The sequence below is a fragment of the Myodes glareolus genome, chromosome 10 (genome assembly GCF_982192425.1).
Source record: "Myodes glareolus chromosome 10, mMyoGla1.1, whole genome shotgun sequence".
Taxonomy (NCBI): domain Eukaryota; kingdom Metazoa; phylum Chordata; class Mammalia; order Rodentia; family Cricetidae; genus Myodes; species Myodes glareolus.
In genome coordinates, this window is record NC_142035.1 from 26,789,145 (window position 1) to 26,815,267 (window position 26,123).

Sequence of the window (26,123 nt, forward strand, 5' to 3'; positions counted from 1 at the left end):
TAAACAGTACAGCTTAAGAGGAAATCATCTTCATAATAATCCACAGGTCAAAACGCCCAGTAGCAGGGGACATTTCCATGAGGAAATCACACTATATTAAAGGCAGTGGGGATTTCCCCCACACTCATCCACACCATGTCAAATACCAGAGAAAAGGGGCCGTGGCAAACATGTAAGGCATAGCAGTAGCAAGAGACATTCTGGAGCCAAAGCCCTCCTGGCCTTGCCTAGCCGAGATTCACCCATCCGTGCTTTGCCTCCTGATGGGCCACACTCCTGAACTCAAGTGTCACGGCTGATCCTCTGACGTGGTCACCGGCACTTTTTCCTCTATTCTACATCCTGATGATAAGGAAGGCTTTGCAATCTCTGTTTCTACTTTAAACAATCAACAGCAAATGACCCAATATCAGTGGAAAATTTTATCACGAGGGATGAAAAATAATCCCCACGATACGTCAATATGATGTCCATAAAGTTGCTGCTCATCAAATTTCCCAAGGTATTGGTCATTCATTATATGAACGGTATTCTTCTCTACTGCTGGTCTAATCAGTACGTAAATGAGTGCTTAACTTCTGTGGTAAATAAACTAAAAAAAAAAATTTAAACATATCTCTGGATAAAATACAAAAGCAATCTCCTTATAATTCTTACGGCATATAATTACACAACAACTAATTAGCCATCATCCTCTCTGCTTAGACCTTCCCAAACAATACATTCAATTACTTACAAAAAACGGGGTCGTGCCAGTTGGATACATCCTTATCTGCCTATTCCTACTAAAGATGTATCCCTGCTCTTTAATTTACTTTCTGGAGACTCACCTGAAGCAGAGCAACTCATTAGTTTCTCATAGAATGCTGCTACTGAGGCTGTGGCTTGGAGGATTGATCCTTTACTTTCTTATCAATTACTCCATCCTTCCTTCCCCCTCCTCACCTGCTGGAATTAGATATCAACAAGAAAATGGAATTATAGAAACTTATGCGTGTCATAAACCTCTACAACAATCCATAGCTCCTTATTTATAAGCAATTATAGTCAGTGATGGAAGGGCGTGTCTTAAGGAACTTCCTGAAATCATTGTAAGTTGTAGTAACTACAGACACCATAGTATCATTAAAGAAAAGGCAGGTTGATTATCTGATCCACACTGATAATAATAGGCAGGTAGCATTAGCATGTTATTCAGGATCTGTAGATAATCATTATCCTTAATATCCCTTTCTAAGATTATTTGAAGATACCTCATGGTATTACCTGAAATTGCATCTAAAAATCTGATGGAGATTGCTTTTAATGCTTTCACAAATGGCTCTTCAAGGGGACAAGGAGCTTAGATCTTATATACAAATAAGATCTCCACGACAAAAATACTGTGTCCACACCAGGTTGTGCAGTTCAACAGTCTGGACTTGCATAACCAATCAGCTCTTATTAGATGTTTCTCAGCCATTGAATGTTTTAGCCAACTCTGCATATTGTTCTCAAACTGTTTCTCTTTTAGAAACTGCAAGACTTAAACCCAAGCCCCCCACTAGTGTCCTTTCACGGTGATTTCTCTCCCTTCAGACGTCTATCTAACAACAAACTCAACCATTTCCATAGCTCATGTTCGTCACCATTCTCATTAGCCTGGTCTGTTAGCACCTGTGATGCCCAAGCCAACGTGCTGGCCTCCTCCTTGTCCCTAATCCTTTTTGTTTTCATGCACTCAAAAATCTCAGGGACTTCTTCATCAAAATGCAAAATCCTTACAAGTACTATTCTCTTACACCGTGAACAGGCAGGACAAATCGCTGGGGCTATCCTTGTTTTTCACCCCACTGCCCTCTGCTGGCAGAGTTAATCAAAGGTTAAAATCTAACACCATTTGGCAGATAGATATTATTCATATTTCAGAACTTGGAAGCTTAAAATATATTCCTATAACAATTTATACTTTTTCTAATATGATTGTTGCTTCTTCTCACAAGGACAAAACCACCTCAGATGTCATGAATAATGTTTTATACCTCTCCTTCCTAGGATTTTATACAACTAGAAACTAACAACAGTCCTGTTTACACTAGCAAACACTTTAAGGTATTTTGCAATTGGTGGGATATTAATCATGTTACTGGAATTCCTTACAATTCGTGGGGTCAAGCTATTGTTGAATGGCTCCATCAAATACTTAAACAGAATTTTTTTTAAATAAAATGTGGATGTATACACCCACCTAAATCCTACATGTAGCCAAGTTTATTTTAAATTTTTTTCACTTTAAAGGATAATGCTTCTTCTGTTGTCCAAAAACATTTTCCCTAAAGGAGACACAGTCTAAAATATATGTTAAATGGAAAAATCTAGAAATTAATTGGAAAGGGCCAAATGTTCTTCTAATATCAGGGAAAAGTTACGCTTGTGTCTTTCCAGAAAATAAACAAAGCCCCAGATGACTCTTACTCCAATGATCCCAACCAGTGCAACATCCCTGAGACTATCAGATAAACAAAATGTCCATAGATAGACCACCAACCCATCAAGAGGAGATGTCCCAAGAAAATAACTTAGGAAGACATCAAGACTTTAACTCATCAAACTGAGATCTTGGGGAGACAACAAAAACACAATACTATTGCCTTAGTCACTCGAAGAGGCACCGTGACCAAAGCAACTATTATCAGAGAAAGCATTTAACTGGGGGCTTGCTCACAGTTTCAGAGGGTTAGTCCATTATCACCACAGCAGGAAGCATGGCGGCATGCAGGCAGATGCTGGAGCAGTAGCTGAGAGCTACATCCTGATCCATAGGCAGAGAGAGAGAGAGAGAGAGAGAGAGAGAGAGAGAGAGACTTCCTCCAACAAGACCACACCTCTTAATCTTTCTAACCCTTTCAAATAGTACCATTCCCTGATGCCCAAACATTCAAATATATGAGCCTATGGAGGCCGTTCCTATTCAAATCACAACTACTGACCCCAAAATGATGCTGTTATGTTTATTGACTATATCATAATTCTCATGATAATGAGAATTATCATGAGATAATAATCCCATGCTAATTCTCAGCTTGTTAGTGCAGAATCTAAAGCTTTTGTCTGAACAAAAGATAGTAGACAAATATTTCACCATGTGAATGGAGGATATTTTGGTTAGACTAATCTAACTGATGATCCCAAATGCTATAATACAGGTTTTAGAATAATTAAGTACTCTTAGAAAGCTCTGGTACTGGAAAGTATAGTTGTATGAGGATAAATAAAGGAATTATCTAGTGTATTGCTTATTAAAGTTAATATTATTGTACATAATCTAGCACTATCTCTTGCTAATAGTTTAGAAAATGACCTCTGGCTTTATTTGGCACACGGCAGTCAACGAGAAGAACTTTTTTGTATCAGAGGAGACCCATCTATTCCTGGGCTTTTAAAAAAGAAATGTACATGGTATATAAGTTACTCATATAAGTTATACACAGATAACAGGACAAAATATAGTGCACCCACACCCATATTCATAGGGCTTCCCCTGATATTCCTGCCAACGATGCTTTTTTTATGACATTGTTTATGCTTCAGATGCACTTCTGTCCCTCCTTATTGTAACTCCATTTCTAATTATGTCCGTCCCTTGGTAACAACTGTCCTTGGATGGACATTTTTATGTGAGAATAATACTTACACTGCCCTTCCTGCAGGTTATAAAGGCTGTGTGTGATGGGCTGTATTACACCATTTTGCTCAGTAAATCTTGGCAGTTGATCGATAAAATTAGGAGAGTTCCCACTGAAAACTGTGACAATTTTGAGCACCTGCTGTATCCTGTAACCATAGCCACCACAATGGCTTTTTTATTACCAGGCCCAGGAGTGATTACTGGACTACAAAGAGATTTCAAAAATGGCCTGTAACCTTGGCAGAACTACTAGTATTATAGCAAAAATATTAGCCGAAGCTAATCAGGACATGGCTGAGCTGAGTACCAGTTTTACAAAATAAAGTAAATTATTTGTTGCTCAAGCATAACCGTGGTTGTCGACAATTTTCTGATTTGCGTTGCTTTAACGTGTCAGAGTGCTCCCATGCTACGGATGGCCAAACTGATCATCTGCATAGTGAGAAAAACAAAACTTCTCAAGGTGCCCTTTGAATCGACATCATGGCTAAAACGGCTTTCCCCTTCCCTCAGTCCTCTGCTAGCTGCTCTTCATTCTGTTTGCCTTGTCTGTATTAGTCAGACTCGCCAAACAAGCAATGCATCAGCTGTGACTCCTGTTACAGCCACAATTTTCTCTTTAAAAAATAAGAAGCGGGGAGATGCCTTGCCCACAGACAAGCCTACCAAGCTCCGGGATTTCAGACATGCTTGCACTGAACACTCAGCTCATGACGTCATGCTGCCTTCAGTCCCTGAACAACATTCACGTGGACAACTGAGGATCTGTTCGAGGCATAGATTGAGTCAGGAGCATCACCATAAGCGAAAGAAAGGAGAAAGTGGTCAGCTCATCTCAGAGAACAACTCTCAGTCAGGAACACACAGCACAGGTGAGCCTGAGCTGGGGTTTATTCCTACAGTCCTCGGGCCCCAAGGAAAGCTAGTATATTCCTTGTTTCCATTCCCTAATCTGTAACATGGAGACCTCTGTACCAGGCTTACTAGCTACCTTCCTTTTTCTGGGTTTTATAAATACCAGAAAAAACTGAGCGGTAGTGGCGCATACCTTTAATCCTAGACTTGGAAGGCACACAGATAACAGGACAGGTAGATCTCTGGGATGTCGAAGCCAGCCTGGTCTACAAAGCCAGTTCCAGGACAGCTGGGGTTGCACAAGAGAAACCATGTCTTAAAAATAAACAAATAAATAAATAAATGCCAGAAAAAAATTAATCGCGTGATTTTTTCTAAGATTTATTTATTTTATGTGTATAGATGTCTTGCTTCCATGTATATATGTGTACCACATGTATGCCTGATGCCCTCAGAGGCCAGAAGAAGGTGTTGGATGCCCTGGAGCTGGACTTACAGACAGGTGTGAGCCGGGAACTGAACCCAGGTCCTCTGGAAGAGCAGTATTCATTTTTAATCTCTGAGCCATCTCTCCAGCCCTAATCACATACCTTTTGTAGAAGAAATGAACTTTGGGGTAAATATTGTGAAGCAGAAGTAACTGAGTTATGAGATTGAGAGCGGGGAAATTGGATCTTGCCAATAGTCATATTGGACTCCTTTTAAATGTGGAAGATACAGTCAAATCTACAAAGTCAATAATTCACATTTATTGCTGTCTATACCATGCTCAGCCAAGGGGTAATGGATAATATTAACCACACTGATCACCTAGTACTTAACTCCTGGCCTTCTCACAGAGAGTGGTTGTGTCCTTCCGCGTTTCTGTTTGGGGCTGTCTCGAGCTTCAGGAGAAGACCTGATGTTCATCTCAAGTCAGCACACGGGGAATCAAACAGTCCGCAGGCCTAGCCTTGGAAAACCAGAGCTCCCTCTCTGAAGTACCTATTCTGTGGGTCCGTCTCCTCTCTAGCCTGCTTGCCTTGACTGGAGCTTACACTTACGCTGCTCCGGTGCTAATAACAGGAAGTGTGGGGCTGGAGAGACGTCTCAGTGGTTATGAGCTCGTCCTGTGTTGCAGAGAACCGGAGTTCTGTTCCTCACACCCAAGACTCAACCCACTTTTAACTCCAGCCCTAGGGGATCCAATGTTCTCTCTGGCCTCTGAGGATGCAGCACCGGCATGCTCGTACCCGCTCACAGACGCACATATACATATGCTTAAAAATAAAAACAAACTCTTTCTAATAAAAGAACAAGAAATACAAAGGGCAGCCTTTCTTTCTTGTCCTAGATGCATTGTGTTCCCCGCAAGACAACAAACAGGAGTAGCAACACACAGAAATTTGCTGACAAACTTATCAAACAGAATCAGAGAAAACTGACTCCCCTGAGCAACACACAGACCTGTTTTAGCTGCACTTCACTGCCCTTGGCCCAAGGCCATGAGGAGGCCAATAAAGGCCGGAGCTCAAGAACAACCACCCAGACCCAAGGCGTCTTTCCTACCACCCAGCCATGAAGTTCCTTTTACCTCTCGTAGCCAGCCTCATGCTACAGTACCAGGTGAAATCAGGTAATGTGGGCCCTGGGGTTGATATGAAGAAGTGGGACAGGGCTGCCCATGGTGCTAGGACCCCGAAAAAGATGCTGAAAGATGACATTCTCAAAAAAGATGGCTGGAGAGCTGACCCAGCCCCTAGACTGTGTCTGATGGAGATGCCAGGGGGGTTACAAGGAGAGTAGGGTATTGCTCGTCTGACATTCAGTACAGCCTTCCTGTTCTGTGTATTGCATGTCTCCTTGTAACAACGCAGCCCAAAGCACCTTCAGGTGAGCTCTATTTCTGAGTTAACTATCTTGTATATTTTTAAAATCTGTGTGTGTGTGTGTGTGTGTGTGTGTGAAAGAGAGAGAGAGAGAGAGAGAGAGAGAGAGAGAGAAAGAGAGAGAGAGGATACAGTGTGATGTGTGTAAGAGAGAACACAGGCACAGAGTGCAGAGTTCAGAGGTCATCAGGTGTCATTCCTTCCCTTCTCATCTGAGGCAGGCTCTTTCGGTTTGTCTCTGTGTACGCCAAGCTAGCTGGCCCATGGGCTTATGGGAAGTCTCCTGTCTTCACCTTCTGTTGCACTGTGGGAACACTGGGCTTGCAGAGGCCTGCACTACTGCATCAGACCTCTCATGGACCTCAGGAATCAGAGCTTGGGACCTCCTGCTTACACAGCACATGATTTACCCACTGAGCTTCCTCTTCAACCCCAGCTAAAGCCATCTCCTAATGCAGAGGTTCCATTGGCAATGCACCTCTGCGCACAGGATGAAATCCTTGCTTCTGCGTTCAAAACAACCTCTTTAGAATTTAGTAAGCAGGTCTACGTCTCCATATCAGCTCTTCCAGCAGAGCCTTATTTCTCTCTGTCTCTGTCTTCCTGGAAACCCTCCAACTACCATAAGAGTGTCTGGGGATACATTATAGCACAGGACAGGACAGGGCATGGCTGCTGTTCTTGAAAAGGAAGGAAAAAGATAAGATGGGGGCTTATTTCTGTGAACAAGAACCATCAAGCTACTTGGAGTAATCATAATAAATCAAAGAAAATAAGAGCTGAAGATTCTGTAATGATTTTGTGTTGGGAACATAGGTAAGTCTGCGTCCCCTTAGGTAAAGTCACTTAAACACCTCGAGCTTCAAAAGTGACGTGGGCGCAATAGAAAAAATCAGTGTGGCTGCTTCTAGTTCTAAAATGTTTCTGCTTTGCACTCCTTGTGAGACAATGTGAAGATGTATGAGAATAACAAATACATATGTGAAAACAGGCTTTGAAATTATGTTTTATTGACATACATTAATTGTGTGTAATACTTGGATCCCATTATGTCGTCATACCGTCATATGTATGGGATGTATTTTATCAAATTCGTTCCCACTCTCTCTTGCCCCCTCCCACTCCTGCTGACCCATACTCCTCTCTGCTCCCAAATAGTTCCTTTCCTAACTTCATGCCTTTTTTGTGTGTGTGACCCAGTGAGTTTTATTAGGTTTGCTTTCAGAAGCATGGACAATGGGCTATCTATAGAAGCATGGGCAACTTATCAGTGGCTGCACTGTAGAAGAAAATTCCTCTCTTTCCCCAACCATCCTTCACTACCTAAAGAGTCTCAGGGAGGGGCATGGTCTCGTGCACCTCTCTCCCTCAGCAAGTTGTTGACAGACCTAATCTTATGCAGGTTGTCACGGGCACTACAATCTTTGGAAATCATCTGATGCTAAATAAATCACATTCTAATTTACATAAAATTGGTAAGGTGGGTAATAGAGAAAGAAAAGATTTCTCTTTTTTAAAGATTTATTTATTATGTAAACAACATTCTGCCTGCATGTATGCCTGCATGCCAGAAAAGGGCACCAAACCTCATTATAGATGGTTGTGAGCTACCATATGGTTGCTGGGAATTGAACTTAGGACCTCAGGAAGAGCAGTCAGTGCTCTTAACCTCTGTTCCATCTCTCCAGCCCAGAAAAGATTTCTTAATTGAGGGAAAACAGTCAGACATTGGGATGGGACATTCAACAGATGAAGGTAAATTACTAAACTCCGTGGGGAACTGAGCTAGAAATCATATGTGAGTGATCTTGATAGAGACAAGTGGAGGCCACAGTAACAAATAAGATCTCTGAAGGACAAAGTATCCAGATACTGGAAGTGACAAAGTGCCATGTCCCAGGAACCATAGGTCCAGTGACTGACAGGAAGGTAACAGGCCATGGACTTCGAAGAAGACAACGCTTCTGAAAATCCTGTTAATTCTGTTTCAAATTCTTTCTTGGTTTATCTCAACTAATGTAAGTCCCCCATTCCACTTATTATCTTGCAAATTATCATTTTATTCTTCTCTGTGACCACACAGAGAGAAGAATACTACATGCTGTCTCATGTGGAAGTTAAAAGAAATAGTCTGCCAGGTGGTGGTGGTGCACACCTTTAATCCCAGCACTCGTGAGGCAGAAGCAGGCAGATCTCTGTGAATTTGAGGCCAGCCTGGTCTACAAGAACTAGTTCCAGGACAGGTTCCAAAGCTACAGAGAAACCCTGTCTCAAAAAAAAGGAAAAAAAAGAAAAAAGAAAGAAATAGTTAACCTGAATACACTATTGACTACCCAGGCGTGGACAAAGGCAGACTTGCTTTAACCAGCACACTTTGAATGCATATGCTGAAATTGCACACTGAATTCACTAATGTACACAGTCAGTGTATGTTAGACTAATAATCATGAGTCTTTCTTGCATCAGCTGCATGTCAGGTTCTACTGACGTTGGCGTTTTATAGGATTATAGAGGAGGGTAGGAGGCTCTGCTGGTGTGGATGATGCAGGATTGGAAATCAAAAATGCTGTCTTGTGGCTGGAGGTGTAGCTCAGGGGGAGAGTGATTGCCCCCAAAGCCCTGGGTTCAAAGCCCAGTACCACCAAACAGAAAGAAAAGAAGGAAGGAAGGGAGGAGAGAGGGAGAGGAGAAGGAATATTCTGAAATCAAGTACTTGGGCTTCATATCTTTCCTTCCTCACACGCCTTGGTGAGTGTGTGTGTGTGTGTGTGTGTGTGTGTATGTGTGTGTAGACTGTGAGACAACCTCAGGTGTCTTTCTTCAGGTACCATTCACCTTGTTTTTGTTGCTTTGAGACAGGATTTTCTGTGTAGCCCTGGCTGGCCTGCAACTCTCTATACAGACCAGGCTGGCCTCAAGCTCACAGAGATCCTCCTGCCTCTACCTCCCTGGAATTAAAGGCGTGCGCCACCACAACCTGATTTTTAAGATAGGCTCACCAATCAGGTTAGGCTGGCTAGCCAGTGAACCCCCAGTCTTGTCTAGCTCTGCCTTCCCACACATGCAACCACACCTGCCTTTTGGATAAAGACTCTTCCACCAGCAGTCCGAACATCATCTCTAATGATTAGCCTTGACCCACTGGTTTCTCTCTCTCCACCATGCAGAATTTGTGGTCATGAAAAAATGTATAATGGGCTTTGGGAAATGCAAAGACAGCTGCCTCGCCGAGGAAACCGAGATACAGAGCTGCAAATCCAAAAAATGCTGCATTGGTTCCAAAGTGACTAAGTTGATTAAAAGCTACCTGCGACACGAAATTCCCCACATCCCTGACGACGACATCGTGGAGATGCTGAAGAGCGAGAAGAAGGCCAGAGAAGAATTGCGAAGGAAACAGGCCTTAGTCACACTCCCCCAAACTGGAGATGTCAACCCTTTGCTCAGTATCTACTCTGCCATTGCCCCAAAAGGCTTCCTTATGAAGCTTGTCACCCCCATGCCAAGTAGACGTGGCTTGGGTGGTATTGTTTCCACCAAGAGGAGCGTGGAATCAATCAGGGATTCTACCAATGCTGGCTCTCAGTCCCAACCTGGACCACCTTAGACATGGCCAGCACCCCCATGGCAGCAGGGAAGCTGACGAAAAGGGAGGTGGGTCTTTGTCCTAGGGTGTCAGACTCCTCTCTACCTCCACAGGCATTAAAATATGGCATAACTGTTCTGCCCACAGATGGGTAATAAACACTGTTAGGTTTCTTCCAGTCTGTGTAATGGTATCATTCTTACAGGGGTCCCCCAGAGGACAGTGTTAGAGAGGCATTGGGTTTTGAGTTTAGATACCAGGAGAGAGCAAGCCCCGGCTCAGAAAGTGCTGAGTGTCAGGCCTCCTTGTGGGGTTCTCATTTGAAGGCCTTTTCCTGTGACGATGGAAGGAAAGCCTAAGACCTATTTCTTCTTGTCGTGAATTTTGGGGGAAGGGCCCCTGTGCAGCCAGAACACAGACAGAAGCTGGTAGAGTTCATCTGAAGAACTTCTTAGCGTAACAGCCTGAAACAATATCAGATCAGTACGGGACCAGGATGAAAATGACTCTGACATTTCTCAGTTGTGCGGTCCAAAACAAATCACATATCCATATATTGCCATCAATTTATTCATTCGTTAGTGGAGATGCCAGTGTTTTAGTAGACACCAGAATTCAGCAGTCTCAGACTACACGGCCTTATTTTGTCCACGTGACAGCAGTATGGTCCTCAGTCCCAGGCTTCGAAAAGCTTTATTGCAGTATCATTGATAGAAAACATCCACCTGTGTCTTACTAGGACTACTGGGTAAGTTTGACACATACACACCCTGGTGAGGTTGCTATCAGAGGTGGGGGCTCTGCCACCCATGTTTTCCACCAAAAACAAACAAGAAAAAAAAAGGAAAAAAAAAAAACAGAAGACAGAAGTGAACGGGTGTTCTTGTTCCATTCTGTTGTTTTAATAAAATACTGAACCACAACGCCACGCCACTTCAAGGAGAAGGAGGCTTGAGGGCTTCCAACTGGAGTTACAGTTCGTGACTGTGGGAAAGTCAAGGCAGGAACTTGGAAGCAGGCAACCTTACCCAAGTCAAGGGAGAGGGAGAAAGGAACGGTGTTTGCATGCTGTGGCGCTCAATAGCTCTGCTCTTCCACACCACAGATCCCAAAACCAGGGAATGCTGCTGCCACTGCAGCCCTCCCAAGTCAGGTAACATAGCCAAGACAGTCTCCCAGAGACAGGACCGCGGGCCAATCTGCTCTAGACATTGACTCATTGAGACAACTTTCTGAGGTGATTTATATGTGTCAAGTGGGCCATTAAAATTGACTATTGAAGTGGAGGAGACAGGTTTTTCCAAGATTGGGGCTTGAGGAAGGTTAGTAGACGCGTCTCTCAGAGGCCCAGTGTTTGAAAGGGAAAGCCTCAGAGGGATTTTGTTTGTTTATTCTTTGAGAATCTTGAACAGAATGTTTATCATATTCTTTCACAATCCCCCCACCAAGTCTTCGCAGTTTTTTCTCCTTCTCTACTCCTGCCCCCCACCAACTTTCACCTCTCTCTCTCTCTCTCTCTCTCTCTCTCTCTCTCTCTTTCTCTTAGTTTTTTTGGTTTGGTTTGGTTTGGTTTCTTTTTTTTTTCCACGACAGGGTTTCTCTGTGTAGCCTTGGCTGTCCTGGAAGTAGTTCTGTAGACCAGGCTGGCCTTGACTTAACTCAGATGTCTGCCTGCCTCTGCTTCTGAGTGCTGGGGTCACACACAGGCGTGCGCTGCCACTGCCCGACTTCTCTCTCTTAAGAACAAACAAGGATTTTATGGAAAGATATGCAGAGAATCCTCACTCATTCCTGTGCTTGGTTTGCAGAGTAGAACCTTTCTCTGTCTTTTTCCTTGAAATTTATGTTTTGGGGCTTCTATGTCGCCTATCAAAACATACTAACTTTGTGAGAGACAGTGCTGATCCCCAGAAGTAGGAATTCTGTCTTTGAAGTCCGGTTGCAGAATTCAGAATGCATATGAAGAGGACAGATCGTCACAGACTAGAAGAGAGGTGGGCCCCATTCTGCTGCATGTATAAATCCATCACAGAGGAGCTGTGCCAAAGTCCTCCCGCAAGGCACTCTTTAGTCAGCTTCTGGAGCTGGAGATACAGCGCAGTGGATAGCACTTGCCTCACATACATGCAAGGCCCGGGGTTCGATCCCCAGTACAGAGGGGAACAAAAACTAATATGCAATAGATGATGGATTTATTTCTCACACAGCCCTCATCAGAGAAACACCACCAGCTCAGATTCCCAACAGCTGTGCTGCAGAAAAGATGACGCAGATATCATTTCATTTCATCATTTCACACACAGCTCCTGAGTTCTAGGTAACACTACAGATAGGTTCATATTTCCATTGGCCTTATTCCAGAGAGAGAAGGGGGGAGGGGGCATCTGAGGACCTAAGGGTAGAAAGAGGAAAAAGATAATCCAAACTGACAGAAACAGACAGCAAGAAGGCATAGAATTCTGACTGCTGCCATGCGGTGGTGGCACACGCATTTAATCCCAGCACTCAGGAGGCAGAAGCAGGTGGATCTCTGTGAGTTCGAGGCCAGCCTGGTCTACAAGAGCTCATTCCAGGACAGGCTCCAAAGCTACAGAGAAACCCTGTCTTGAAAAAACAAAAAAGAGAGAGAGGAGAGAGAGAGAGAGAGAGAGAGAGAGAGAGAGAGAGAGAGAGAGAATGAATTCTGATTGCTAACAAAATAGACTTCAAACCCAAATTAGGAAAGATAAGGTCACTTACATATTGATAAAAGGAACATTCTAGCAGGAAGGTGTTACAGTTCTAGGGGCTGGAGAGAGGGCTCAGAGGTTAAGAGCATGTCTTGCTCTTGCAGAGGACCAGGGTTTGCTTCCCAGTACCCATGTCAGGTAGCTCACAACCTGCTTCAAATCCTGGCTTCCAAGGGCACCTGTATACATGTGGTGCGCATGCTCAAACACAGATACACACATATACACACATGACTAAAAATAAAATGATCTTTTAGAGATACTACAGTTCTCAGCATATATCAAACAATGGTGTACTAAATTTCAAAAAATATATACTACCAGATAGAAGGGCAAAAACTGATCTCAACACAGTTACTGAGTGACTTAAGCATACAGACAGCTGGGGAGATAGGGAATTGATTGGGGGTCCATCTTAGAGTTTCTATTGCTGTGAAGAGATACCATGACCACAGCAACTCTTATAAAAAAATTTAACTGGGGTGACTCACTTTAAGGGGTTCAGTCCATTAATATCATGATAGGGAGCATGGTAACCTGTAGGCACACATGGTGCTGGAGTAACTGAAAGTCCTACATTTTGTAGGCAACAGAAAGTCAATAGAGATACTGGTGGTATCCTGAGCATAGGAAACAGCAAAGCCTGACCCCACTGTGACACACTTCCTCCAACAAAGCCACACCCTATGAGATTATGGGGGCCAATCACATTCAAACTACCACAGGGGCATACTTTGAAAACCTATAACCTAGTAAATTGGAAAACCTAAAAGAAATTCATAAAGTTCTGGACACATGTGACCTACCCAAGTTAAATTAAGAAGATATAAATAGTGTGACTGGGATTATAATAAACCATGGAATTGAACTGAAATAGCAAGAAAAACCATTTCAAGCAACCAAATCCTGGGCCCTGGAGGGTGCCCTGCTGAGTCCGACCAGAGCTTTAAAGAGCTAACAGCAACGCCATCACACTACCCCGTGAGACAGAAAGGGGAAGAACGCTGCCAACTCCACTTTATGAAGCCAGTACTACACTCACACCCAAACCAAGGAGGCATACAATAAAGAAAAAGGTCCGTATACACACACACACACACACGCACACACACGCACACACACACACACGCACGCACGCACGCACACGGTGATCTTGTATGGCAGTGTTCCCATCTCTGCTTCCTGGATCTCCATGGCGTGACCTGCCCATCTCTGCTGCTCTTTCCGCATGATGGAATTCTGTTCACGAAATCCTCCCAAAGTTCCTATGTGTCTGGTATACACCAAGCCCTGCTCCCTTTCAACTCCCATTGGTAAGGTTATATTTCTTCCCATCCCTTCCCTTTCAATCTTTAAAGTCAGGTGAAGCAAGTCTCTAACAGGAAACACAGCTGAAACTTGGTCTTTTTTTTTTTTTAATACGTTCAGCCATTCTTTCTGTTTTTAAAACTTTGTTAATTGTTATTGTGCACGTGTATGCCTGGTGCGGGGATGCAGGTGCATTGCCAGGGTGCATTGCCAGGATGCATGAAGGGAGGTAAGAGGACCACACTGTGGAGTCCATTCTCGTCAGCCTTTAAGGGGTCCCTTCCTAAAACCCCATCTCCAGCCTTTGCAGCAAGTGCCTGGACCCACTGCACCAACCCATGTTTCCCCATGTTGTCTTGTTTTGTTTTGTTTTTCAAGACAGGGTTTCTCTGTGTAGTACTGGCTGTTCTAGAACTTATTCTATGTACCAGGCTGGCCTCGAACTCACAGAGATTTGCCTGCTTCTGTCTCCCAAGTTCTGGGATTGAAGGTGTGTGCCACCACTGTCTAGCTTTATTTAACTTAATATCACAATTTGCCTCTTTCCCCTTTCTCCAAAAAAAAAAAAATGTAGAAATGGAATCTGACAAGATGGCTCAGAGGGTAAGGCACTGGTCACGCAAGGCTTACCGCCTCAGGTCAGTCCCCTCAATCCACAGTAGAGAGAAGCAGCTCCCAAACTCTGTCTTCTGGCCTCACGCACACTGTTGTGCACCTCACACACAGTCCTAAGCTCACATTAATAACAAATAAACTGAACTTAAAGGGGAAGTTTTAAGAGTAGGAGAAGTGAAATTAGAGGCAGGCACAGTGGCGCATGCCCGTAGCCCCAGCACCAGGGAGACGGGAGCAGGAACACTGCCACAAGTCCAAGAGCAGCTGCGACTGCACAGCAGGATTTAAATGCAAGCAGGAGTAGAGATGGAAGCTGGAGATATGGTCAGAGGTTAAGAGCACTTTCTGTCCTTCTAGAGGACCTGAGTATTGTGCTCAGCAGCCATGTCAGGCAGTTCAGAACAAAGAGTCCTCTGGTTCCAGGGAATGAGTGTCCTCCTCTGACCTCTGTGGGCATCTGCACACAGTACACACACACACACACACACACACACATGTTATACATATATATAAAACATATATGTGTGCATATGTATTATATCTAGACACATGTTTTATATATATATGTATATATATATATTAGTATTAAATAAATAGATCGTAGACTCAGTGCTGCTCCCTGCTGAGTCTCTCACGCCAGGCAACAGGAAGGAGGGTCAGCAGTCCTGAAAAGGGTTCTCTCTGCTTTAGCAGGGTATTGCATGGCTCTTGAGTAGAGAAATGTCTCCTAGCTCCCAATAGGGAAGGCATCATCAGAGCAATGGAAGGTTCCATCTGGTCCAGCTTGATGAAACAATGAGCTTATTGGAGCCATTTACAGGATCATGGTCCACTCACAGGGAGCTACATCAAAGAGAAGTGTCACCCTAGACACCCATTTTCCTCTGACATAATGACACATGGACTCTCTGGGGAGGGGAGGAGCCTCAGCAACCTAGTGAACCTTCTTGCTCACCCAGAATTTTAACAAGCCTAACTTGGGAAGACTTCCTGCATGTCACAACCGCTCTGCCTCCAGATGGCAGCTGCAGTGCCCCAACCAGATAACACAGGAGGAAAGAGAAAAGGATAGGTAGACTGACTCCCTAGACTGCACCACAAACCAGCGAGTCACAGACATCCTGGTGGCATCCTTAACAAAGTGCAACCGGTAAATAAGTCTACAGAGTCACAGACATGGCTACGGGGAAAATATCATAAACTGGTCAAGCCAAATAGTCAGCAGAGGCTATCCTGGGATGTGTCCAACTGAGATAACCCTCGTCTAAGTGAAGAAGGGCTCGCCGGGATACTTCTCATGTCAGGGCTGGGGTGCAGCTCAGAGGGAAAGCACTTGCCTGGCATGTTAAAGCCTGGATTTAATCCCAGCGCTGCAAAGATAGGCTGAACCAGGCTTCGAGCTACTCTGTGAGTGCTCAGACGGTGGATGTCACGGCTAACTGTTCTGTCCAAATTGACTCGCCCTAACGTGGAAGTGCCTGCTTCTTCCTGGTTAATCACACTTGAAATTCAATAATGACTGGTGCTTTAGCCAGTGACTCAGTGACTCTGTCCCATCTGCCCACTGCTTCTGCCCGCTGGCATGTCCTCGTTCCTCAGGCGTGATGTCCTTGCCTCTGGCTTCTCCTGTTCCTACCTGCGGTGACCTTGAGTAACCCAGAATCTCCCATTACTGAGAGCCGAGCGATTGGAAGGAGAAGCCATGGGACACACCTGCTTTAAAGAGTGGAAATTTTCAAATGGACGTCCGTAGGGAGATACGGGACAGGTGTGAACTGAGGCCACTCCTGTGTTGCTCAAATTTGAAAGTTCTATTTGGGAACCACTTCAATATTTGTACCTAATACAAAAATGCTAAAATTCAAAAAGTAGGGGCTAGAGAGGTGGCTGAGTGGTTAAGAGTGCACACTTCTCTTGCAGAAGACCCAGGTTCAGGTCCCAGTATGGATGTCAGGCAGCTCACAACTGCCAGGAACTCCGGCTCCAAAAGATTTGATACCTCTGACCTCCTCAGACACCTACACATACATGCTCACACCTCCCCCAGACATACACACATATAAACAATTTCAAATATATATATATATACATATATATATACATATATATATCAAAATTTTTAAAAAGCAACCCCTAAAGATTAAAGAACCCTAATTAGCCTAGCGTAGTGAGGCACATTTTTAATCCTAACACTCAAGAGGCCAGAGTAGGAGGACCGTGGGTTTGAGAGCAGCAGGAGCTATATAATAAGAGTCACTTCCAAAAAAAACAGAACCGAAACGCGATGAGATGAAGATGGTAAGTCAGATGGGGCACTAGCTGCGCCCACACACGTGGAAACTCCTTCCAAGGGCTTGGAAGGGAGCTCTGGAGCAGCCTGTTTGTAGAACAGCCTGAAGACAGCGCCACAAACTACTCCCGTGAGTCACACAACACAGGCGGAGAAAAGCCGCATACGGGTAAGTCAGAATTCTCCAACCCCAATTTGAGCTCATCACTGGGGGCGGGGCTCTTTGAGGCAGTCTCATGCTATATATAGCCCAGGCTGGCCTGGACATCACTATGTATTCCAGAGTGGTCTCGAACTCGCATTGATCCTCCTGCCTCAGGAGTACTCTCTGGAGTACTGAGGCACCATCCCGCACCTAGCAACACTTCATCTTCGAACATTTTTCATCCCTGTCCAGTGAACAGGCCTAGAGATATGGAGCGGCCAGAAGCACTGATTGTAACAGTCATGCGACTGTAACCTCAACACCAATTTCCCAAAGTCTCGTGGAAGGTACGATTTCTTGGCCTGAAGCAAATATACAAGATAGACGTGAAATACTTCGCTATATTTAAGAAAAGTATACGGGGTCAAATTAAAAGAACACAGGAGGCGCTGGAGAGATAACTCAACCAGTAAGAGCACTTGTTGCCCTCCCAGAGGTCCGGAGTTTGATTTTCAGCAATCACATCGGGCATCTCACAACTGCCTCCGACTCCAGCCCCAAGGAATACCACGCCTTCTTCCTGTCTCCTTCACCACTTGCACTTGCATGCACATACACATATTCACACAAACACATACAGATGCATATGCATCCATATATATATGCACATACAAATAGACACACAATAAGCACACACACATATACATATACACACACATTAGTGAAAAATAAAAATAAATCTTCAAAGAACAAAAGAATCAACTTAAGAAGGGTTACTTGGCAGAGATGGGGAAATGTATGTAGCCTCAATAAAAATAAAAACCAGGCAGGTGGTGACAGTGCACACCTTTAATCCCAGCATTCAGGAGGTGGAGGCAGGTGGATCTCTGTGAGTTCGAAGCCAGCCACCCTAGTCTACAGAGTGAGTTCCAGGATAGTCAGGATAGTCAGGGCTAGGACTATACAGAGAAACCCTGTCACAAAAAAAGAAAGAAATATTTTAAATTAAAAAAATAAAAAACAACATGCATTATTCACAATAGCCAAGATATAGAATCAGCCTAAGTGTAAATGGAAAAATTAATCAAAAAATGTGGAATTGACTTTTAAAAAAAAAAAGAAAGAAAAGGTCCTGAAGGCTGGAGAGATGGCTCATTGGCTAAGAGCACTTGTTGCTCTTGCATAGGACCCAGGTTCAATTCCCAGCACCCACATGATAGCTACCAACTCTCTGCAACTCCAGTTCCAGGAGATCCATTGCCCTCTCTGGCTTCCTCAGCACCAGACATGCACAAGGCACACATACATACATGCAGGCAAACATTCGTACATACAATTTTATGTATGTGCTGGATATTTTTTAAAAAATGTATTATGTGTATGGGTGTTTTGTCTTCATGAATGTCTGTGTACCACATATGTGCCTGGTACCTTTGGTGGCCAGAAGAAAGCATCGGATCGTCTGGAACTAGAGCTACAGATGGATGTGAGCTGCCAGGTAGGTGCTGGGATTGAACCTAGAACCCATGGAAGAACAGTCAGTGCTCTTAATCACTGAGCCATCTCTCTAGCCCCACACATAAATTTTTAATTAAAATAAATTTTTAATTTTTTTCTTTAAGACCTAGTACGGAGCTGGATGGGGCAGTGTATCTTTACGCCTGTCTCAGAGACAGACAGACAAAACTTTTTTATTACCTCAGATGAATTAGATGTGCACAATAAATATTACTGGCTGCCAGAATCATCTCAGAAGAAACAGAACCATCTGTGTCTGTCTGCCTGTCTGGCTGTAACAAGGTCTTGCTACACAGCCCAGGCTGGCCTGATCTTCTTGCCTTCCCCTCCAGAGAGTTAGAAATACAGATAAGAGCCACCATGCCTGGTCACATGTGAGCTGTGATAAAATAATAATTAAAAAAAAGACACTGTCATCTTCAGAAAAGTTTGCCCAAATTAATCCAAAAACCAAGTTCAGACCTAATGAGGACTCTGGCTGCCATGTCCCATCTCTAGGTTTCACGCACAGGAGACGGTCAGATGACTCTGTGGGTGTGTCCATTAGCTTCTGAAACATGATCTTGTCCTTCACTGAGCTGTTAGTTTCTGTAGTCAGTTATTTCCTGCAGCTCAGGGAAGGAAAGCAGCATCGATCCAGCTTCAACACGTAGGGTCTTACTGCCCAGATGAACATTTGTAAGGGTGAAGTTTTACTGTCTCCTGAGTTTGGAGTAGGGATGATGGATGATGATAATGGTGATGGTGATGGTGATGAGATGGTGATGATGATGGTGATGATGATGGTGATGGTGATGATGATGGTGATGATGATGATGGTGATGATGATGATGATGGTGATGATGATGATGGTGATGATGATGGTGATGATGATGATGGTGATGATGATGGTGATGATGATGGTGATGATGATGATGATGGTGATGATGATGATGATGATGGTGGTGGTGATGATGATGATGGTGATGATAGTGATGATGATGATGGTGATGATGGTGGTGATGGTGGTGATGATGATGATGATGGTGATGGTGATGATGGTGATGATAGTGATGATGATGGTGATAAGCGGCGTGTGCATGAGTGTGCGCATGCTGCAGCAGCAGATCAGAAGGCATCCCTCCTTCCACCATAGGCTCCAGGGATACATCTCTGGTCATAGGGTTTGCATGGCAGGCACTTTTACAGCTAAGCCATCTCACCAGCCTAAAACAAACTCTTGGAAACTATAAGACAGTCTAGAAGAAAACATGATTTTTCATTTATCCCATATTGATTTTCTTCTGACCAAAGTGTTTCAACATATTTTCTTTTTCTAATTTTATCTTTAGAAAGGCCTCCTCGACCTCCCAATGGTGTCACAGACATCTTATGTACCAACCCCAAATCAGGAGGATGAGGACTTTGACAATGGCAAAGCACAAGTCACCAGATCAGCAACCAGATCCAGAGCCCTCAGTCTACCCGACCTCATCCTCCCACCTCAGGCAGCTCGGCATGTGGCTTCACCATTCACCACCACAGTCAACAGGACCACCGGATGATCAGAAGGGAGCCCTCCCAGGGGTTTTCCAAACACCACACAGGGGATGGAGCTCATTGTGTGTTCAAGGCTCCCCACACCTCAAAACAGCAAATTAATAAAGCCAGAGGCTGGAAAGATGGCTAAGAGCACTGGCTGCTCTTCCAGAGGTCCTGCGTTCAATTCGCAGCACTCACACGGTGGCTCATAACTGTCTATAATGATATCTGGTGCCTTCTTCTGGTCTGCAGGGACGCATGCAGATAGAATACTGTATACATAACTTTAAAAAAACACTACATATGTTATGATTTTAGCCAACCAGCATGGCTGGCACTTCCAGGTTCCAGGGCCACGTATGTGTGGACAAGCCTTTGGGCAAAAATACCTAGCTGCCCCAGGGACCTTAAAAGGCCCTGCATGACCCACGTGCGGCATGGTTGTATCACCTACGTATGACACAGCTCTGTAAGCCCTTGCGCACATGCGTGAGCTCTGTTATCTGCGTAAGACATAGCTACGTCATCCCCCTGTGCACATGCGCTAGGCAGCCTTTAAAAGCTGGACACACCATCTTCAGTTCTTTCTGCACACCGATTCCCAGGTGTGTACACATCTCCTCTAATAAACTCCTAAGTGTGTTTGTTGCGTGTTTCATGCTTCCTTCTCACTCGCACCAGGTAATTTCAACATATATAATAAATAAATCTTTAAAAAAAAATAAAGCCACACCTCCAGTGTTCTCCAGTTCCTGACAGGCACTCATTCACCAGGCTCATAGCAGGCCACCTTCTAAGACCTTTCTCAGTCAGCATGATGCCGGCACATGGTCCCTCTGAGCTGGAGCTGTGCTTGCCAATAGTTCATTTCTTCTTCCTGTTCTTTTCTGTGTGTGGCATAGGTGTGTGTGTGTGTGTGTGTGTGTGTGTGTGTGTGTGTGTGTGTGTTCTTATGTATGTGGAAGCCGAGTGTCTTCCTCCATCATCACCTTTTTTTTTTGTGACAGGGTCTCCCATTGAACCTGAACTTCAACAACTGGCTAGTCTGTTTGAGCAGCAGATTCTGAGATCCTCCTGTCTCCCAGTGCCCAGGACCCAGCTCTTTACCAACTGAGACAAGCAGGTGTTTTTCACAGAAGTGCATCACCAACTCAGCCATCTCCCCAAATTCTCAGCTCCTCTTCTTTGGTGTCTTCTTTCATTTGCTTTGCTTGTTGACACAACATCTATGTAGACTAGGCTAGGCCTCAACTCTTTGTTGTTGTTTTTCGAAACAGGGTTTCTCTGTGTAGCTTTGGAGCCTGTCCTGGAACTCACTAAGTAGACCAGGCTAGCCTCAAACTCACAAAGATTCCCCTGCCTCTGCCTCCTAAGTGATGGGATTAAAGGCATGTGCCACCACCGCCTGGTTTAGGCCTCAACTTCTGCCTCAGCCTCACAAGATACGCCTTACCAAGCCCAGCTTGTTTCTTCTTGTTAGGCTAAGTGACACTCTGTCATATGGCAGTTTAGCCACTTCTAAAGCCCTCGAAGACGTTTCCAGATGCGGACCATTACACATGGAGCTGTTATGAATATTGACAGGCTTCTGTGAGAACACCAGCTTTCATTCCTCTGGGAGGCATGCACAGGTGTATGCTGGGACATATGATATGGGTGTGTTCTACTCAGGAAGATACTACAAGGGTATCCACAGGACGGCAGGACCACTCAGCCCCACCAGCCATTGTAAGAACCAACTTTCCTCACATGCTCCACAGAGTCTGGTAGAATCTATATTTTTGTTTGCTTGTCTTAGTCATTTATAAAGTGCACAACAATATATCATTGTTTTAACTGTGTTTCCCTAAAGAGCAATGATGCCATTGGGCCTCTCTGTTCATGGGCCCAGCCATTTTCTGCATGGCTTCCTCGACCAGGTGCTTGATGGGAGTTCAATTCAGGGGAATGTTTTCATCAGAATTGAGGGGCCCACAAATGTGAGTCCTGTTCCACCTTGAGGTCAGAGAGCTTGAGCTTATTTTTTGCTCTTTCAAAGTTGTTGGCAGCAGGTGTGACTACAAACCAGATACCCTGACCTAGGTTTGTGGTGACTTGGTATTTTGGACATTAAGACGACCCATAGAGGTGGATCCACTCCACCGTGACCAAAGATCAGAGAATTCAAGCCTATTGCTGCTTCTTCATTTTAAAATAGGAGTTTTGACATAGGGAGTGGCTGCCTACAGGATACTTGGTCTAAGGTGTATTCGCTGCATATCCAAAACTTCAGAATTGCTTTACTCAGGAAATCATGGCTTGGTGTCTCAAGTATTGAAGCAAGTAACTATTCTGGTTGTTCTTTGCATCATGTTAAAGCAGCCTTTTGCCTTCATCCCTCCCTTTGGATTGGGGTATATAAACATATGGAAAATTAACATGGGCAGATCCATTATTCAGTATTCACTGAGTTGCCCTCCCGATACTATCCTATGTCTCTGTATTTCTTTTGTATCTCTATCTATTCTACATAAAATTTCTTTTTTCTTTTTCCTTTTTTTCTTGTTTTTTGTTTGTTTATTTGTTGAGACAGGTTTTTTGTTGTTGTTGGTTTTTGCTTTTTTTTTTTTTTTTGTAAGTTTGGAGCCTGTCCTGGAACTAGCTCTTGTAGATGAGGCTGGCCTCGAACTCACAGAGATCCGCTTGCCTCTGCCTCCTGAGTGCTGGAATTAAAGGCGTGCGCCACCACCCGGCTTGGATTCTACAATTTAATGTGAAATACATGAAGAAAATAGAGGAGCTGGTTTGATGGCACCTGCCTGTGAGGAAGAGGAGGCTGAAGGATCAAGAGCAAAGGTCAGTCTGGGCCACTAAGGAAGAACCTGTCTGAAAAAAAAAATGAAGGTTTCTGTACCCTGATATTAAGCCTCCCCACTGACAGTAAACCAAATCAAGCCAAATTAAGGATTAAAAGTCCAGGTTTAATGAATAAAATGCCCCCAGATGATTTTTCAGCCGCCAGAGAGGAGATGGAGAACAGACCAGAAAACCACATGGCCTTTCTCTAGAGGGGGCAGCTTAAATACATTGTAGGCGTGGTCTTGAGATTCTGTTGGGGAGGAGCTCCCTTTTGGCAGCTTTGCTGAGAGGGTTTGGAGAGAGAGAGAGAGAGAGAGAGAGAGAGAGAGAGAGAGAGAGAAAGGGGAGAAGGACTGAGGTGGAGCTTCCACCTGAACAAAAAACAAAAAGGAAAGAGGGAGGATAAGGTGTGGACAGACGGAAGGTAGTATTTAAGCCAACACACTACCCTGGACTGAAAGAAGCAGAGAGAAGGCTAGCTGAACGAAAGAAGGGGACCCACAGGAGCAGTGGGGGCAAGGAGTGAGGGAGGGCAGGAGGAGAGCAAAAACAATATGGGACTGGGGGTGTCACTCAACTGGTGAATGCTTACCTGGTGTATGGAAAACTTTGAGTTCAGTTCCCTGCACTGCAAAAAATAAAAAAGTATGGAAATCTCATAATGAAACCCACTGTCTGTATATTAATTTCTTATTTTAGTTGAAGTCCTCAGGAACAGGGTGTGAAGCAGGGCAATTAAGACAGACCGCGCTTGGATGGCGGGAGGAAGGCAGGCCCAGAGAGCAGAACCGAGGCCAGCTCGCTAGCAGGGACCATGCAAGAGCAATAGGAGTCACTTTGTGCTCCTAGTGAGAGCCTTCATCCAGTCCCTCCATAAACCTGCCCCTATTTGAGTTTGATCGGACTTTATCGCCATCTGCCGGCGGAACCCGGTATCACCACAACACGAAGAAGGCTTACTGGTTAAGGCTTTTGGAAAGGCGGCTCAGGCACTCACAAGGTGCTCCCAATTCCTGTCCGTGTCCCAGACACATGAGGTTCAGGTGGAGGATCACACTTTATTTCACAAGGTCCACAGAGATTGGCCTCATAAGGGGAACTTCTGGGTCGGGCAGTAGTGGCGCACGCCTTTAATCCCAGCACTCAGGAGGCAGAGGCAGGAGAATTTCTGTGGGTTCAAAGCCAGTCCGCCCTACAGAGTGAGTTCCAGGGGCAGCCAGGACTGTTACACAGAGAAACCCTGTCTTAAAAGAGCACAAAAATGGGGGGGGAGAAGGAAGAAGAAGAAGAAAGAAGAGGAAGAAGGAGGAGTAATTCAATCCAAACTCCCAATTTGTCCACCTCATTGACCCCAGAGAGGCTTTCCAAACCGTTCTGCTAAAAATAAATAATATCTGGTGTGCTGAATGGGAAACGTGGGCCTGGGAGAGAAGAGGAGGAGCTATAGCGGGAGTAGGAGGGGGGAGGGAAGAGGGACAAGGAGGAGAAAGGAGGAAAGGAGGGACCCTGGCAGGCATGGCAGGTAACACAGCTGCAATCCCAGCACTCTGGAAGCTGAGGCAGGAGGATCACCAGTTCCCAGCCAGCCTGGTCCTGGGAAAAAGAAACAAAGTCATATGGAAACCTACCACTTTGTACAAATACTATACATTAACTTGTTGCTTTGAACAGGGTCTCTGTATGCAGCCCTGGCTGTCCTAGGACTCCATATGTAGACCAGGAAGATCAAACTCACAGAGATCCCCCTGTCTCTGCCTCCAGAGTGCTGGGATTAAAGGTGTGCACCACCATGCCTGGACCTACACTCATTTTGTAATGGATTGTATATAGATAGACACATGGCTATTGCTCCACCATAAAGATGAATGAGATCATACAAAGATTAAGAAAAACAAAGGGGAGAGAACCCTTCCGTGAAAAAAGTAAGGCTCGGAAAGACATCAACTACATGTGTCTCTCTCATAGCTGAAATCCTAAAAGGAGAAATGGAAAAAGGGGACAAGGGAGGGTAACAGGCATGGATATGACATGCATGTGTGAAATGTACTGGTGACACTCTTTGCTCTGGATAATGCATGCTAATTTTAAAAAGAACAAAAACTTAATGCCTAGTCATCTAGTGCCTGAGGTGTGCCAAGTCATAATCCTCTGGGAGTGTGTGGTGTGTGCACGTTTTAGTTTGGAGAAATATAGACTTTGGTACTTTGGGTTTGAAAAGCAGAACGCTTTTTATTTTAATATGTATTTATTATATATACAGGGTTCTGCCTGCACATATAACTGCAGGTCAGAAAAGGGTACCAGATCACATTACAGATGGTTGTGAGACACCATGTGGTTGCTGGGAATTGAACTTAGGATCTTTGGAAAAACAGGCAGTGCTCTTAACCACTGAGCCATCTAATAGGAACATGGAAGACAGTGGTGCTATGAGTTATTTGAACTACAGGAGTTCACTCAAGATGTTTCAGAGAAGAATTCTAGTATGTTGCCTAGAGATCATTCTTAAGTTTTGGTGAAGAAAGTGGCTGCCTTTGGCCTTATCCAAAGAGTCTGACTGAGACTAGAGTGAAGAGCTTTGGATTAATTCCATTGACAAAAGAAATCTCAAAACAGCCTACTATACACTCTGTCATGTGGTTATTAGTGCTAACTCTAATGAAGATTTATAATGAAAAGAGCAAGTTGAGCAGGGCAAACTACAAAATGTAAACTTTGAGGAGAAAAAGAGCACCAGGAAATGGAATGGAGCTAAATCCTGTGTTCAAGGAGATAAATGGATTAAGAAATTGAGAAAAGGGAGTGGGACCTCAGGGCAAGATCCCACACAGTGAAATTTCCAACTATTAAAAAGGAATTAAAGAAAAGCTTAGAGCAGGGTGTGGTGGTGCACACCTTTATTCTGAAGGCAGAGGCTGGTGGAGCTCTGAGTTTGAGGCAGGCCTGGTCTACAGAGCAAATTCGAGGACAGTCAAGCTTAGGCAGTGAAGGAAACCATCAAAAACAGAAAGTTAGAGAAGATGTAATTGAATGAGGAGACCATGTTCCAGCCCCAGTAAGCAGCAGAACTTGGCAACATCAGTCACATGGTCCTGGAGTTGAGGATAGAAGAAAGGGCCTATGGAATTTGCCTCTGCTGTTAAGGAAAGCTGATGAGACCAGGCATGTGTCGGGGGTGTCCCT

At 44.4% G+C, this 26,123-nt stretch overlaps 1 protein-coding gene across 1 annotated transcript; it reads left to right on the top strand.

Moving 5' to 3' along the window:
• Positions 1-6,041: 6,041 nt before the first annotated feature.
• Positions 6,042-10,122, top strand: Defb129 (defensin beta 129). Its single transcript, XM_048445644.3, has 2 exons — positions 6,042-6,137; positions 9,558-10,122. The coding sequence occupies exons 1-2, from the start codon at positions 6,080-6,082 to the stop codon at positions 9,995-9,997; spliced, it is 498 nt and encodes a 165-aa protein (XP_048301601.2). The 5' UTR covers positions 6,042-6,079; the 3' UTR covers positions 9,998-10,122.
• Positions 10,123-26,123: the final 16,001 nt, after the last annotated feature.